This window comes from Stomoxys calcitrans, chromosome 1 (genome assembly GCF_963082655.1).
Source record: "Stomoxys calcitrans chromosome 1, idStoCalc2.1, whole genome shotgun sequence".
Classification (NCBI taxonomy): Eukaryota; Metazoa; Arthropoda; class Insecta; order Diptera; family Muscidae; genus Stomoxys; species Stomoxys calcitrans.
This window is the reverse complement of record NC_081552.1, coordinates 258,020,596-258,037,610: the sequence shown is the minus strand read 5'-3', so window position 1 is coordinate 258,037,610 and position 17,015 is coordinate 258,020,596. Positions and strand designations below refer to the sequence as shown.

Here is a 17,015-nt window from a genome sequence, read left to right as displayed (position 1 = left end):
CCATCAATACTAAAATACTGACTGACTGCGACAATGGAGGTGCTCTAAAAGACCGGCAAAGCAAAATAGACTTGAGTTTTCGTCGATGTCGAACAAAGTAACAACTGTCGCAATGCCAATGGTTGAGGCGGCATTTAGCGAATGAACGAACGTTCGGTCAAATACCGGAGCACATGAAGAAAAATCGCACAGAAATAGAGGCAACTGCACACACACACACACACACACACTTGAACACTCTCGAAAGCATAAAAGAAAATACATTTTGGTCGTGGACAAAAATTGATTGTGGAACATTTGAAATTGACTTTAGAGTGTAGTCTACTCCTCAGCGGCCCGGCCAAACGTTACTCATTCCAACGGTAGAACGCGATCGAAAGACGACAGCAGCCCGGGTCCATTTAAAAAGAAATTGCAAAAGGGGAAATAAGAATTCAAAATTTTTAAATTCATAAATGGCTGTCTAGTGGACCCATTCGTAGCGATGACCACCACCATTAGCCATAATTGATTGTGACGATAATCACAATAATTATGATGATGATGATGATGACGTTAATGATGCCGATGATTAAACTGTGAACGGTGGAGGTTCAAGTACCCACAAAAAAAAAAACAATAACAACAATATCATCACCATCTCAGTGATCAATAGTTGAGGGGTTTGCTTATAATCCGTTAGAAGTGATCATCAGTCCATTAAAGCACGCGCAACGCTCAGTTCTCATTTTAAGAAGATTTGCTGAAAATTTTGGAGAAGCACCCACTGCCATCAGCCAGCCAAACACCAATCAGTCATACAGTCAACTGTCACCTTTCGCAACGACCAGATCAATTTAACGACTAAATAACGAATATTGCAAAAAAAAGAAATTTGTGTTTTTTAAAGTTTTACTAATACAGTGTTAATACAACTGTGATTTTGTGTTTGTGTGAGAGTTTTTTTTTAAATTTTTTAGAAATCAAAAAACGAAACTTTGTTCATCATCATCATCATTTTTTTTCTTTTTCATTTTGTTCATTGTTATTTATTAAACTTGTCTCTCCTCGAAGTAAGTGTATGTGAGTAACAACAACAAGAAGAAAAAAAAGTTATGAGAATTTTTTTTGCTGTTAGTGTTTAAAGGTTGCCGTTGCTGTTGTTGTTGTTTTTTTTTAATATGACTTAACTCATTCGATTGTGATAATAGCAAACGTCGACGGCAACGTTGACGACAGAAGCAACGAAATCCAATCATAGGAAAAAAAGCTCTTAACAATTCCCATTAGTGAACTTTAGCAAAAAGATTCTAACTGGCCTCCCCAACAGTAAGAGGTAGTGTTGTGCCCGCTGTCTGCCAGAACGCTCAAGGAGTTTTAACTTGATTTTCCAAAATATCTTCTTATTCTTAAACTGTTCTTTAGTTTTTATGTTTCCTATAACGACGTAACAAAAATTAATCATCTTGGCCTACAATAAAAGTGAACATTTGGGAAAATATGTGAAAATAAATTAAATCATCATTTTTAAAAATAACTAAAAATTATACACACAACAAAAAAACAAATTAAATTTAACGGAACAAGCGGAAAATAAAATTGAAAAAGAAAAAGCTAAAATATATATATGCACGGACACATATGACAGAAAATCTACAAAAATTATTTAAGAATTCATCTACAAACAGCAAACACACCATACCAACTTACTGTTCTCATACATATTCAAACGCTGATTATCGTCAAGATCTGAGAAGGAAATAAGTATTCCCAAGAGCAAAAACAAAGAACCTCCCAAAAAAAAATATTGTCATCTTTTACACAATAAAAGCTACAACAACTGCGTGGCATCAGCACGGTGACAATTGTCAAATTCAATCTTAACGGTATTGGTGTATTTTCCCCCCAAACACCACAGGCAGAACACATCAAAACAAATGTGCGTGGTGAGTGAGCGTCGTAAGTGTGTGCAAAAACGAAATTGGGAGAAAACTTATACACCACCCCCAACACACATGTATGGGTCCACATCGTTCTGTAGTTGACGTAAAAACAAAACAAAAAAAAGTGATATCGAAAAGTATACATTTGCGGGCCCATGTAAAAAACAAAAACAAAAAATAATACAATAATAAAACCAAGTAAACGACCACAACAACTACAAAGATAAGATACGACGTTAATTTTGTAATCACTATCAAAGCCAGCAAACTCCAAAGAATCCAAAGCCATTCGGTTTTTTGTCGTCACTCTCGATAGTAATTGTTGCAAACGTAAATTGCCATCATGGAGGAGGATCATCCAACAACAACAACAACTGGACAAGTAAAAGAAACACAAAACGAAGGTAAGTGAGAGTTATGATTGTTCTACTGTTTATGTGTGTATTGTTCTAATTTCACATGCCTATACAAAAAAAAAAAAAAATAAAAAATAAAATGCTTTCATTTATGATAGTTCTGCGAATGACTTTAATTGAAATATTATACCAGTGGCGAGTCGTAGAGAAATTTTTTTAGTATACAAATTACTTAGTATTTATAACTGCTATAACAAACGCTTTTCTAATACTTTGCATACAATTTATAGTGTACACTAAATAATATTTTAAAGGTTCATTTAGTATATATCACTTGATTAAGTTTGGGAGTATTTTTAAATAAATGTGGTTTTCCAGATACCTCAAACCATTTGAGCTATATCAACTACTTTATTATCGGCTTAAGGTACATTCAAAACATTTCTATGTGGAACTCGACTTCGTTCATATGGCCATCAATTTTCTTTGACTTGGCCACACATTTCAGCCGAAACGGTCTCTAATTTCCGTTTAATGTTGGCTCTGAGGTCTTCCAAAGTCGTCAGCTTGTTGGCATACACCCATGACTTTACTGCAGCCCCAAAGAAAATAGTCTAAAGGCATCAAATCACACAAATTAGGTGGCCAATCGACTGGGTCATTTCCTGATATAACACGCTCATCAAACTTACTCTTCCATAAATCGATTGTAACGTGTGCTGTTCAGCTTGTGGCACCGTCCTTTTGAAACCACATGCCGTCCAGGCCCATATCTTCCAATTCAGGCCATAAATAATCAGTGAGTGGCAGAGTTGTCTAATCACAGTTATGTGATCATATGGGCCAATGACTCTGCCGGCATGCAAGCCGCACCAAGTTGGCTCCGCGCGCAAGTTGGAGCCAAATTTCGATTACTTGGCCACACATTTCAGCCGAAATGGTGGCTATTTTCCGTTTAAAGTTGGCTCTGAGGTCTTCCAATGTCGTCAGCTTGTTGGCATAGACCAATGACTTGACTGTAGCCCTAAAGAAAATAGTCTAAAGGCATCAAACCGCACAAACGTGGCGGCGAATCGACTGGACCATTTCCTGATATAATACGCTCATCAAACTTACTTTTCAATAAATCGATTGTAACGTGTCATTGTGGCACCGCCCTTTTGAAACCACATGCCGTCCTGGCTTTAGTTTCAAAAGGACGGCCATAAATAATTTGTGAGTGGCAGAGTTGTCTAATCACAGTTACGTGACCATCAGCATTATCGAAGAAGAAGTATGACCCAAAGACTCTGCCGGCATGCAAGCCTCACCAAGTTGGCTCTGGCAATGTTGGCTCGTCAGCTTGTTGGCATATACCCATGACTTGACATAGCCCCAAAGAAAATAGTCTAAAGGCATCAAATCGCACAAATGAGGCGGCCAATCGACTGGGCCATTTCCTGATATAACACGCTCATCAAACTAAATCGATTGTAACGTGTCCTGTAACGTGTAAAGCGGTTAACAACTCCGACTTTAAATTTTTATGATTTGCTGACGTTGTTCGTTCGTGTCCTTTACCATGATGAAAATGTTGAGTTTACTGATAAATGCGTTCATCAAATTAAATTCAAAGTTTTCAAATCCCTATTGGAAACCCCGTTGCTAGCGATGCCAAATTCGCATAACTACACTGAAAACAAGTTGGCTCAAAATTTAAGATTTTTTCTTATTCCTAGGATTTTAGCAATGAAAACGTGCCAAAGAATCAGAACTTACAATAAAGATGCTGTCTTTAGATTTAATTTCCTATTTACTTACGGATCTTTCATTTAAGCCCCATATTGATATGGCCGGCCATTTTGTCTGTTTTTAGACATTTTGGGGTTAGGACAACTTCCTGGGTACTTGGTCCCAATTTTTAATACCATATTCGTATTCTACTCTTCAATACCTTTCATTTGATATTCATATCGGTCCACTTGTGATGTTGGGTGGTATTTTTGGGGTAAGGGGGAGGGTCCGCCCCCTTCCGATATCAACAATTTATAAAGCATCCTTCCTGACCATATTCGTAACCTACTCCCGAATACCTTTCATTTGAGTCCCATATTGGCATGATCCTCAAATTAACCTATTTTAAGTGGTTCTGGGGCTGGGGCGGCCCCCCAGGTACTTGAACCCAATTTTTATCATGCAATTCGTAATCTACTCTTGAACACCTTTCATTTGAATCCCATATTGTCCCGATCGGTCCACTTTTATTTTTGGGTAATACTTTTGGGGTAAGGGGGAGGGTCCACCCTTCCCCCCTATTGCTCTTTCCGGACCACTTCGCACAATCTGTGAAAATTTTAAAGAAATCGGTTCAGCCGTTTTTGAGTCTATACGGAACAAACAAACAAACACAAATTGAATTTTTTGTATAAGATTTGTATGCAATCATAAAAGTCCTCCACAGATATCGCTATTTTATATTTACAGAGAATTTGGTGCATATTACTAAAGTCCATTTGTCGCCTTTCACAAAGAAAGAAAAAAATTATTGCAATACTATAAAAACCTCGCCACTGGTATCGACGAGACTGATAGACGTCATCATCTAAAATTTGTTATAAATTATGCAACCAACTACTATGGCCTATGGTTCTACGTGCTTTCAAGAGGGTAGTAAAGTACAAAACAAATCTTATCTTTATCGCCACCAAAAAAAAATGAGTGCACTTCAAAGTCATGAGAGATCATAAAAAAGGACAAAATGAAGACAAAAAATAGATATTCTGTACAATCAAGTCATATGACTTTGGTGAAAGTGATGAAATGAGGTTTAAACATTACCAAAATTTAGTTTTAGATCTTGAACACTCATTGTCACACTGTGTCTACAAACCGTATGTAACAGTATGTAAAATTTATATTAATACCTGCCACCTACTCCCCGCCTCTCCTTTTACAGCAATGGGTCTAGGTCTGATGGCTTCAAACAGTACGGGCACATCGTTGACGAGATTTCTGATTTGCATGGCTCCAGTTATGGGTAACGTTGACGTTTTCTACTACTTCCCTCAAGCCATCTATTCCACATTTGGGAGTGCATTCACACTTCCACCATTCATACATTCCTTGTGCGTGTGATGAGTGTGCCGTTGATGTGTTTCTGAATGTCGATTGTCTGCTGTCGTATTGTTTGCTACAAATCAACAGCTCCCGCAGCAGCCCCAATTGGCTGGCTACTCACTGCGCTGTGTGCCTGCCTCAATGGCCATTATTGTCCATCAATTGTCATCGTTGTAGCTTGAAATTGTTCCGTTGGTTGTGTCGTTCGAATTCATTCATAAACAAAATCACAGAATCAAATGAATCAATCAATCCTTTTGTCCATTGCCATGATTTTCAATTGTTCTCATTATAGGGTGTATTTTTCCCCATCAGTTTCATTAATGGCTTCATTTGAATCGTTTTTATTTTCATAAAAAAACAAATATGGAGTGACCCATATAGACACATATGTTTTGAAACATATTCGCATTTGTTTATGTCCATATCCCACATTTGCACATCAAGAATGTGATGTCATTTCATTTGCCAAATGGGCCTTGTTTCGTACAATTTGGTTCGATATCATCTACATTTATAGAAATATTCATAAACTGATTTAGTTTTTCTTTCCTGTTTTGGTGGTTCATGAACAAATTCATTTCGATTATTTTGTGATAAATATTTTATATTTTGGTTTCACTTGTTTTTTGGATAGTTTAGTTTAATGTTTCTTTTTTGTGTCTTAAACATTTTGTGTAAACATAATTTAATAATGTATAAACAATTTCTTTTGATCAAGAAATTCAAGCATATATTTATATACATATTTATTTTTATTTATGCTTATTTTATATATCAAATGTTCTTGGTGTTTTTATACAGATTATGAAAAACGATAAATTAAGAGAAACACCCGCATAAAAGTTTTTAGACAGCTTGTTTTTGTAATGACCAAAAATGAAAATCTTTCTAAAGTCAGCCTATCAGTCAACTTATCTTGAGAAAACAAGCATCTAAATATGGTTAAATAAATTTGACAAATAAATAAAACAACACTTAGAAGAGGAGGATTAACATGAAGATGAAAAAAAAAACAGTAAGGAAAGGCAAAAGTCGGGCGGAGCCGGCTATATAACACCTTACACACCGAGTCTACGTAATACTTTTGATCCATAGCACTTATATCCAGATATAGTCAGACTTCAATTTTGCATAACTATTGAAACTTCTACGAAAATTGTAGCTTCTACAGCCTTAAAAGTCGAAACGCATAAAAGATATATTGGGTTGCCCAAAAATGTAATTGCGGATTTTTCATATAGTCGGCGTTGACAAATTTTTTCACAGCTTGTGACTCTGTAATTGCATTTTTTCTTCTGTCAGTTATCAGCTGTTACTTTTAGCTTGCTTCAGAAAAAAATTTAAAAAAAACTTTATTTGATTAAAGTTCATTCTAAGTTTTATTAAAAATGCATTTACTTTCTTTTAAAAAATCCGCAATTACTTTTTGGGCAACCCAAATAAAAAGATCAATATTTTGTTATACACAATTAAACAATGATGCTGCCAGTGCTGTTTTGTTTATAGGCAGTGATAATTACAACACAAGCGACATGCCTTTCGTTTTATTTGTCTGTTTGCGCTCTCTTTTTTTGGTCTTCAAATCTTATTTAGATTCCATTGCAGGATTTTGTTCGGCTATAGACCATTTCGTTCAATGCTTTCTATTCAAAGAATAGCACAGCAAAAAAACTTTCAAAAGTAAGGCAAAATGAGTGATGTTGCGTAAAACCATTTGACCGGCTTTCTGTATAGCGATTTCAGATTCGCCAGAATCTGAGCGGAAATCTGTCAAATGCATCATGGTGCTTTACATATCAACCCAAAGCACGCATCGGAATTTCAACAGGGACTTGATTCATAATCCATCGGCTGATGCTGCCAGTGCTGTTTTATGTTTAGGCAGTGATACCTATGCCACATTGCAGGATATTGTCCGACTATAGATCATTTCGTTCAAACGGATCATGGTGCTTTACATACCAACCCAACTTTATTTGTACCGCAAGAATATTCTTGATTTTCCTTTAATCACCTCATGACATACATTTACTTGCATGCCGTGAAAGCTATAAAAATAATTCCAAGTGATGGTCATAACGAAATTTATGTTACTTGCCGACTGCAAATTGATTATTGTTCTAATTGAAGCTTTTAGCCAAACCACTCTAATAACTGACCATTGTACATCGATAAATAAATAACTAAATACCATTCATTGGTTGGATACCAAACCAATACATGACTTTTGTACTTAAGCTAGATGGTGCAAACTAAACAAAGCTACCAAAGTGTAAATTGATAAAAAAAAGTAGCACATTAAAAAATATATATGTATGTGCGGTATAGTATCTTATGCTGTTGGTGGTAATTTTTTTGCAGTTGTTAGTAGTTAACTTCAGTTAATGGCACCAAATTATTTGGTAAACATGTTTTGAATATGAATGTTGATTTTATTTCTTTTACCATAGAACACTATGCAACACGATATTTCATATCTCCTATAAACTTACAAATCCCAACCCATCGTTAACAATCCCCAATGACATAATACATCACTTAAAACAAGTAAAAAGACATTAAGTTCATCCGGGCCGAACTTTAGATATCCACCAATCCGGTGAAAAATGGATAACTTATGCATCCAAATTCGGAGCGGACATTGAGTGGTCTAATAAATATAAAACACTGTTGAATTTTGTATTTGAAATTTCAACAAAATCGTGTAATAAATAAAGATTTTATGAGCTTCAGACCTTTAACTGGTATATCGGTCTATATGACAGCTATATCTAACTACGGTCCGATCTGAACCATATTTGAGTCGGATGTTGGGAAGCGTAAAACTACTCACTGTTTCAAATTTCAGCGAAATCGGTTAAAAAATAAAGCTGTTATGGGCTTCAGACCCTTTATCTGCAGATCGGTCTATATGGCAGCTATATCCAAATATAGTCCGATCTGTACCATATTTGGGTAAGATGTCGAAAGGTCTAAAATTACTCACTATTTCAAATTTCAGCGAAATCGGTTAAAAAATTAAGCTGTTATGGGCTTCAGATCCTTTATCTGGAGATCGGTCTATATGGCAGCTTTATCTAAATATAGTCCGATCCGAACCATATTTATGACAAATGGCGAATGGCTGAAAATAACCCACTTTTTAAAATTTCAGCGAAATGGGGTAATAAATAAAGCTTTTATCGGCTTCAAACCCTTTATCTGGAGATCGGTCTATATGCCAGCTATATCCATATATAGTCTGATCTGAACCATAATTGGGTCCTATGTTGGGAAGCCTAAAATTACACACCGTTTAAATTGGTTAAAAAATAAAGCTTTTATGGGTTGAGACCCTTTATCGGCAGATCGGTCTATATGGCAGCTATATCGGTTAAAAAATAAAGCTTTTATGGTCTTCAGACCCTTTATCGGGGATCGGTCTATATGGCAGCTATATCCAAATATATAAAAGTGCAAAATAAGGACCATACAACAGGTTCAGAGAACATGTTGTCTTAGCATAGGAGGAGCGATGAGGACCACGCCCACTAGAGCACTGGAGACTATTGACATACAGATTAAGTGTGAGGCAGCCATTGCGGCTATGAGACTTAAGCCGATGGGAGAATGGATTGAGGATGGGAGCAGCTCATACCATCGCGGTATAATCGAAGTGACGATAGTATACCTGGAAGAAAGGGAAGAGGTTTCCGATCGGATACCTAAGATGAAGCTTGAAGTCGAGTTCGAGGCACTGCTACCATCGGCACAGTCTTGGATTGACGGAACCCTAGTATTGCCATCTGGAAGATCATGTTACACGGATGGATCAAAGCTAGAGGACAGAGTGGGCCTGGGGGTTTACATTGAGAACCCAGGGACTGAGATCTGTTTTAGACTGCTTGACCAGTCCAAAACCTTAAATCGATAGATCGGTCTAAAGTTCCTCGACCGTCTGGGCCAAATTTAAGAAAAATTTCGAAGGGTCTAACACAACTCATTGTCCTAAATTTCAGCAAAACCAGATAATAAATGTCGCTTTTATTGGCCTAAGACCCTAAATTGGCCGATCGATAGGTTACCTGGAAGGTAGGGAAGAGGTTTCCGATCGGATACCTAAGATGAAGCTTGAAGTCGAGTGCGAGGCACTGCTACCATCGGCACAGTCTTGGATTGACGGAACCCTAGTATTGCCATCTGGAAGATCATGTTACACGGATGGATCAAAGCTAGAGGACAGAGTGGGCCTGGGGGTTTACATTGAGAACCCAGGCACTGAGATCTGTCTTAGACTGCCTGACCACAATACGGTCCTGCACAAAACGGAGATCCGGGCGATCACGGAATGCGTGAGGTGGTGTGGTGCTAACGCGAGGACTTTGAGTGTGAACATCTTTACCGACAGTAAAATTGCCATAAGGACAACCAGGACGGTAAGGTCACGAACAGTCTTGCAGTGTAAGAAGGAGATTAACATCTTCTCTGAGAATGGCAAAATCCAAGCCAGACGATTTGGCGGTGAAGGCCAGAGGACTGCCGTCAATAAATCAATAAACTTGGTTAACCCGAAGCCTTGCGGGTCAACGCAGTCCGAGTTAAGGGAGTGGGCGACGAATGCGCATGCAACATTGTGGAACAGCGAAACGGTCGATAGAACGGCGAAAATCCTATGGGAGGATCCAGATCGTGAGAAGACGAGGCTATTACTGAAAGGAAGCAAGAATGAGGTCAGTATAGCTTTTGGTATCATAACGGAACACATAGGACTGTGAGCTCCCTTATGTAAAATCGGTGCGGCCATTGATAGCATGTGTAGGGCATGCGGGGAAGATGATGAGACGTTGGAACATTTCCTTTGTTATTGCCCGGCTTTCGCGTCTAACAGATACCGGCACTTAGGTGGAGACACAATACCAGACATGATGTCCATAATGGCATGAGGCAAATTAATATCTGCACCCTCTTTTCAACCTAACCTAACCATATCCAAATATGGTCCGATTGGGTTCGTTCAAGAACTTAACCAACAGTAATTACAGTAATAAGTCGTCTTAGAATTTTACGACGATCCGAAATATATATACTTTTTAGGGTCGGAAATTGATATTTCGATGTGTTGCATAAAATAAAAATGCTACGAATGATTTGAAATAAACAGGTTCTTGAAATACCTGGTGTATTTTTCCCAATTTTCCCGTACATTTTAAAGGCCTTTGGCACAACATTCAAATACTCAAACTCATTCAAAAGATAATTATGCTAAATTACACATTTAGCTATAATAAAGTTTTTTTTTTCTTGTGGTAGGCAATTGTACTAGTGTTCTAAATCTTTTTTTATTTTCCAATTCAATACAAAGTACAATTTATTCAAGCGCTTAGTGGAATTAAAATATATTTTATTCTGCTTTTTTGTGACTGCAAAATCAAATAAAGATTTTCACAATGGCAGAGAGCTTTAGAATTCTGCTATCAGGTCATGTGCTTTTCAATTCGTTTATAACTCATATTTATTTACCTATATTCGCATACGCGTATTAGTTTGTTATTAGTGAATTCTAAAATGATTGATGTCTCGTGTCTAACAAAAGAATTTCTTTCTAATTGATACCAATTTCCCCATTCGCTTGACAAAATTGTTACTAAACACTCACTTGATCAGTGCACGCGGCGGCTATCAAGCTATTAAATGAGTAAATATTTTCATATGAGAGAGTTTAGTTAAGACAATTGCTAAATCATTGTCAATTCACTTTTCAAAAGATTTAATTAATGTGGGGAAAACACTTGCATTGTTGTGATGCTTATCTCATTGCATGCTGATTTAGAAGTATCTGCTGCACTATAGGCACATTGGGCGACGTGGACTTTATTAAAATATTATAAACTCTAGGTATACGATTGGCAAAACAACTACTTGTGTATGTGTAACAATTACAAACATCAAAAAAAGAAATACTATAACTCCTAAACTTTATGTGTGGTCGAGTTGTAGGTGTGTGCGTAATGCTTATCGATATGTAATGATCAGTTTAGCAGTAGATGATTAAGAGAATGCAATGAGATAACAAATGTAGGTGAATGCTTGGTTGTAGCAGGTATAGTGGTGAGTTTTATAGTGGTGGCTGATATGGAGGTGAATTTTATAATGGTAGTTATAAGGTTATAAAGTGTTATACTTAACAAGCAAGAAGGAGGTCAGTATAGCTATTGGTATCATAACGGGACACGTAGGACTACGAGCTCACTTATGTAAAATCGGTGCGGCAAGTGATAGCATGTGTAGGGCATGCGGGGAAGATGATGAAACGTTAGAGCATTTCCTTTGTCATTGTCCGGCTTTCGCGTCTAACAGATACCGGCACTTAGGTGGAGACACAATACCAGACATGAAGAAACAGGGAATACTTCTCTCATATCAATGAGTACAATCCTATTAAAGTTAAATCTGAATGATAAGGGGCATACATTTTTATGCCGAGTTCGAACTGCCTGCCGCATAACTACAATACATCACTTAGTAGAGAAGATTTAACATGGCGGAATACCTCACAAGTGTAGCCAGCGTAAAAAAGGGGATAACCACCATAAAAAATGTCCAACATTTTTGCACTCAGTTTGTTTTTTTTTCTCTAAAAAACCCATCTAGAGGAACAAAGCACACAAAATTCTGCATATTTTGTCTTTTTGCTTCATCCTTGACTCATCGATCTTTCTTTATAACTTCAGAAGTTAGGCTCCCATTCCCCATAGTCGGTACGCTTCAGAAGTAAAACTTTGTCGATACATATTTGTTGGCAGCAATATTTCATTTTTGGGAGGCCGTTGTAAAGCAGAGATGAGAACAGGTGAGAACTTTAGGAGAAAACTGTCAATGGTGGTTATCGCCTCCTGATGCTGGTGACATTTGTGAGGTACTATGCCATGTAAAAACTTCTTCCCGAAGAGGTGTCGCACTGCGGGACGTCGTTTAGACTTGAGGCTATACAATGGTGCTCTCTTATCATTGACCTTAAAACTTGATTAGGACAGCACTCACGAGAAATTTTTCGCCTGTTACTTAATGGAATGTTTGTGGGCAAATTTGCATTTTTATGCCCAAAGGATGGAGATATATTCACTTTGTCATTCCGCTTGCATATACATATATATATATATATATATATATATATATATATATATAAATTTTTTTTGATCATCGTAAAAATTTAAGACGATCTAGCCATGTCCGTCTGTCTATTGAAATAACGCTCCATTATTTAAAAATATTCTTTAACGATATTGAGCAGAAACTTGGCACAGATACTTTTGTATCCATAGGCAGGAAAAGTTCGAAGATTGGACATATGGGACTATATCTTGATATTAACCCCCTGTCGACTTTAGGTCTTAGGCGCATAAAAGCCACATTTACTATACGATTTTGCTGAAGTTTTAGACAGTGAGTTGTGTAAAGTCACTCGATATCCTTCTTGGATATAGCTGCTATGTAGACCGATCTTTCGATTTTAGGTCTTGGGCCAATAAAAAACGCATTTGTTGTCCGATTTCGCCGAAATGTGGGACAGTGAGTAGTGTAAGACCCTGCGAGATCCTTATTCAATTTGGCTCTGATCGGTTCAGATTTGGAGACAGCTGTCTATAGACCGATCTCTCGATTTAAGTTTTTGGGCCCATAAAGGGCACATTTATTGACCGAAGTCACCGAAATTTGAAACAGGGAGTTGTGGTAGGCTCTTCGACATCCTTCTTCAATTTGACCCAGTTAGGTCCAGATTTGGATATAGCTGCTATGTAGATCGATCTTTCGATTTTAGGTCTTGGGCCAATAAAAGACGCATTTATTGTCCGATTTCGCCGAAATGTGGGACAGTGAGTAGTGTAAGACCCTGCGACATCCTTATTCAAATTGGCTCTGATCGGTTCATATTTGGAGACAGCTGTCTATAGACCGATCTCTCGATTTAAAGTTTTGCGCCCATAAAGGGCACATTTATTGTCCGAAGTCACCGAAATTTGGGACAGAGAGTTGTTTTAGGCCCTTCGATATCTCTCTTCAATTTGGCCCAGATCGGTTCAGATTTGGATATAACTGCCATGAAGACCGATCTCTCGATTTATGGTCTTGATTGTTGGTAAATAATGAAAAAATGTTTTATATCTATGATGATGATACATTAGATTCTTTTTAACTTGGGTCCACTGTAGGCACTCGACAATGTACTTAGTGTTAATTATAATTAATTCGATTAAAATCTTTCAATATTTGTTTGATTTTTCTTTCTGACTTATGTTTTAAGTAAAGTGGCAGTAAAAACCTGCTATTTATTATTACTTATTATGACAAAGAACCACCCTAATATTTTGTTAGCTCAAAGTAATAGCAACAAGTTGGAGATGCATGGCTAGCTCAACTGTTTGTTTTTTTTTCGCTTTTGTATTTGAAAAGAAAATATTTTCAACAGTTGAATAGCTTCTATTGTAGTACATATCAATATACATGTGTATGTTGGTATGTACAAAAATAAATAACTTATATATATATATATATATATAAGTGTGTATATATACAAAAAAATTTGTAGAAGCAAAGAGAAAAAAAAACACAAACAGCAAACATTTGGACACCAAACTTGCTGCTGCTGACGACGATGGACTGCGTGCAAACGAGTGAGTGACTGACGGACGACCATTGGTTGACTGGGCGCAACAAATAAATTTTTGTTAAAAATACGAGAATATGTACTTTGCCTGCTACTACTGTGCTGCCTCTTACGCTGCCACTATCGCTGTTGCAGCCAGCATTGCTTTTGCTGCTGCTGGCGATGGTAGTTTTGACCTTGTGCCAAAAGCATCGTCTAAAACATTATTTTTCTTTCGATTTTTATTCTATGTTTAGAATTGAGTTAAAAAGCCAAAATATACAATTAAAACATAGAGGAAAGCCAACAACCAACCAGCTAGCTCATCATCGATCTACGCACATGTCAATGTGGCGCTGTAGTACTTTACACAGAATTACATGAGGGCTGTGATGTTGTTAGTCTTGGACCTTGCTTTTTGAATACTCGTTTTTAGGTACTTGAGACCATGTACACAATTTCTAATCACAAAAAAAAAAAAAACATACACGTAAACAGAAATAGATTTGAAAGGAATATATCAGACTACATATATTGAAAGGTGAAAAAAAAACAAGTAAGAGCGTGCTAAGTTCGGCCGGGCCGAATATTATATACCCTCCACCGTGGATCGCATTTGTCGAGTCTCTTTTTAGGCAAACAAAGAATATTGAATAAGAACTATTATGATATTGGAGCTATATCAAGTTATAGTCCGATTCGGACCATTAATGAATGGTGAACATTGTAGTAGTCATTGGGTATTATTTCAGTCCATTCGAATAAGAATTGCGCCTTGTAGGGGTTCAAGATGCAAACTCGGGAGATGGGTTAATATGGGAGCTATATCAAGCTATAGATCGATTCAGACCATATTGCAGACGTATGTTAAAGGCCATGGAAGAAGCCATTGTACAAAATTTCTGCCAAATCGGATGAGAACTGCGCCCTCTAGAGGCTCAAGAAGTCGAGGACTCAGATCGGTTTATATGACAGCTATATCAGGTTATGTACCGATTTGCGTCATACTTACCACAGTTAATAAAAGTCATAACAAAACACGGCGTGCAAAATTTCAGCCGAATAGGATGACAATTGCGCCCTCCAGCGGCTCAAGAAGTCAAGATCCAAGATCGGTTTATATGGCAACTGTACCTGATTATGAACCGATTAGAATCATACTTAGCACAGTTATTTTAAGTCATAACAAAACACCTCGTACAAAATTTCAGCCAAATAGGATGACAATTGCACCCTCCAGCGGCTCAAGATCCAAGATCGGTTTTTATGGCAGCTATACCTGATTATGAACCGATTTGAATCATACTTAGCACAGTTGTTGGAAGTGATACCAAAACACCACGTGCAAAATTTTATTCAAATCGGACGAGAATTGCACCCTCTAGAGGCTCAACAAGTCAAGACCCAAGATCGGTTTCTATGGCAGCTATATCAAAATATGGACCGATATGGCCCATTTACAATCCCAATCGACCTACACTAATAAAATGTATTTGTGCAAAATTTCAAATGGCTAGCTTTACTCCTTAGAAAGTAAGTAAGCGGTTGTGATTGTAAATGGGCCAAATCGGTCCATGTTTTGATATAGCTGCCATATAAACCGATCTTGGGTCTTGACTTGTTGAGCCTCTAGAGGGCGCACTTTTAGTCCGATTTGACTAAAAATTTGCACGAGGTGTTTTGGTATTACTTCCAACAACTTGCTTAGTATGGTTCAAATCTGTTCATAATCTGATATAGCTGCCATTAAAACCGATCGTAGATCTTGACTTGACAATTCCTATCCGGTTTTGGCTGAAAATTTGCACGAGGTGTTTTGTTATGATGTTTTGTTATGACTTCCAATAACTGTGCTAAGTATGGCGCAAATCGGTACATAACCTGATATAGCTGCCATATAAACCGATTTTGGATCTTGACTTCTTGAGCCACTAGAGGACGCAATTCTTGTCCGATTTGGCTGAAATTTTGCACGAGGTGTTTTGTTATGATTTTAAACAACTGTGCCAAGTATAGGCGAAATCGGTGCATAATCTGGGGTCTTGACTTCTTAAGCCTCTAGAGGGCGCAAAACCTATCCGATTTCGCTGAAATTTAGCATGACGTGTTTTGTTATGACTTTCAACCACTGTGCAAAGTATGGTTCAAATCTGTTCATAACCTGATATAGCTGCCATATAAACCGATCTGGGACCTTGACATCTTGAACCTCTATAGGGCGCAATTATTATCTGATTTGGGTGAAATTGATACAACATGACCTTCAACATACGTGCCAAATATGGTCTGAAACGGTCGATAGCCTAATACAACTTCCCTATAAAACGATCTTCCTATTTTACTTTTTGTGCCCCTAAAGGGCGCAATTCTTATTCGATTTGGCTGAAATTTTACACAATGTCTTCTACTATGGTCTCCAACATTCATTCCATTGTGATCCGAATCTAGTCATAACTTGATATAGCTCCAATAGCATAGAAATTATTTTCTTTTATGCTTTCCTTTACTTTGTTTGCCTAAAAAGAGACACCGGGAAAAGAACTCGACGAATGCGATCCATGGTGGAGGGTATATAAGATTCGATCCGGCCGAACTTAGCAAGCTTTTACTTGTTTAAATTTTCTTTTTCAACTTGAAATGGTGTAATAAAATAGCACCAAAGTGAAGGCCAAATACAAATCAGTCGTTCTTGTTACGCTACGTTGCTTGATCAGAAATGTCTGCAATCGAACCACCTTGAGCTGAATAAAGTATTACAAATTTTATTAAAAAATTAGAAAAAAATTAAATCAATATACAATAATTTAAATCTGCAAACAAGTTTTGAAGCAGTGATTAGTTTTTAATTCAATCCAATGGATTAATATTAACACTTGATAGTTGCTTAGGGTAATATGCGCCTTTCTTTTGGAATGACTTTAGAACTTTATATTAGGCCTTAAATAAATTCAAAATTATATTTTTTCGCAAAAAAAAAATTCTTTAACTCAAAAGTTTCTTCAAAAAAAACTTAAC

General features: G+C 37.1%; 1 protein-coding gene across 2 annotated transcripts in view; it reads left to right on the top strand.

Annotated features, from left to right (window-relative positions):
• Positions 1-1,581: 1,581 nt before the first annotated feature.
• LOC106084435 (uncharacterized) overlaps positions 1,582-17,015 on the top strand; it is a 61,261-nt gene continuing 45,827 nt past the window's right edge. Inside the window, exons 1-2 of one of the 2 annotated variants that reach the window (XM_013248114.2) lie at positions 1,582-2,326; positions 5,214-5,294. In XM_013248114.2, coding sequence (XP_013103568.2) covers positions 2,266-2,326; positions 5,214-5,294 — 142 coding nt within the window. In that variant the 5' untranslated portion in view covers positions 1,582-2,265. The remainder of the gene's footprint in view (positions 2,327-5,213; positions 5,295-17,015) is intronic. The other variant, XM_013248116.2, reaches the window with a different exon arrangement.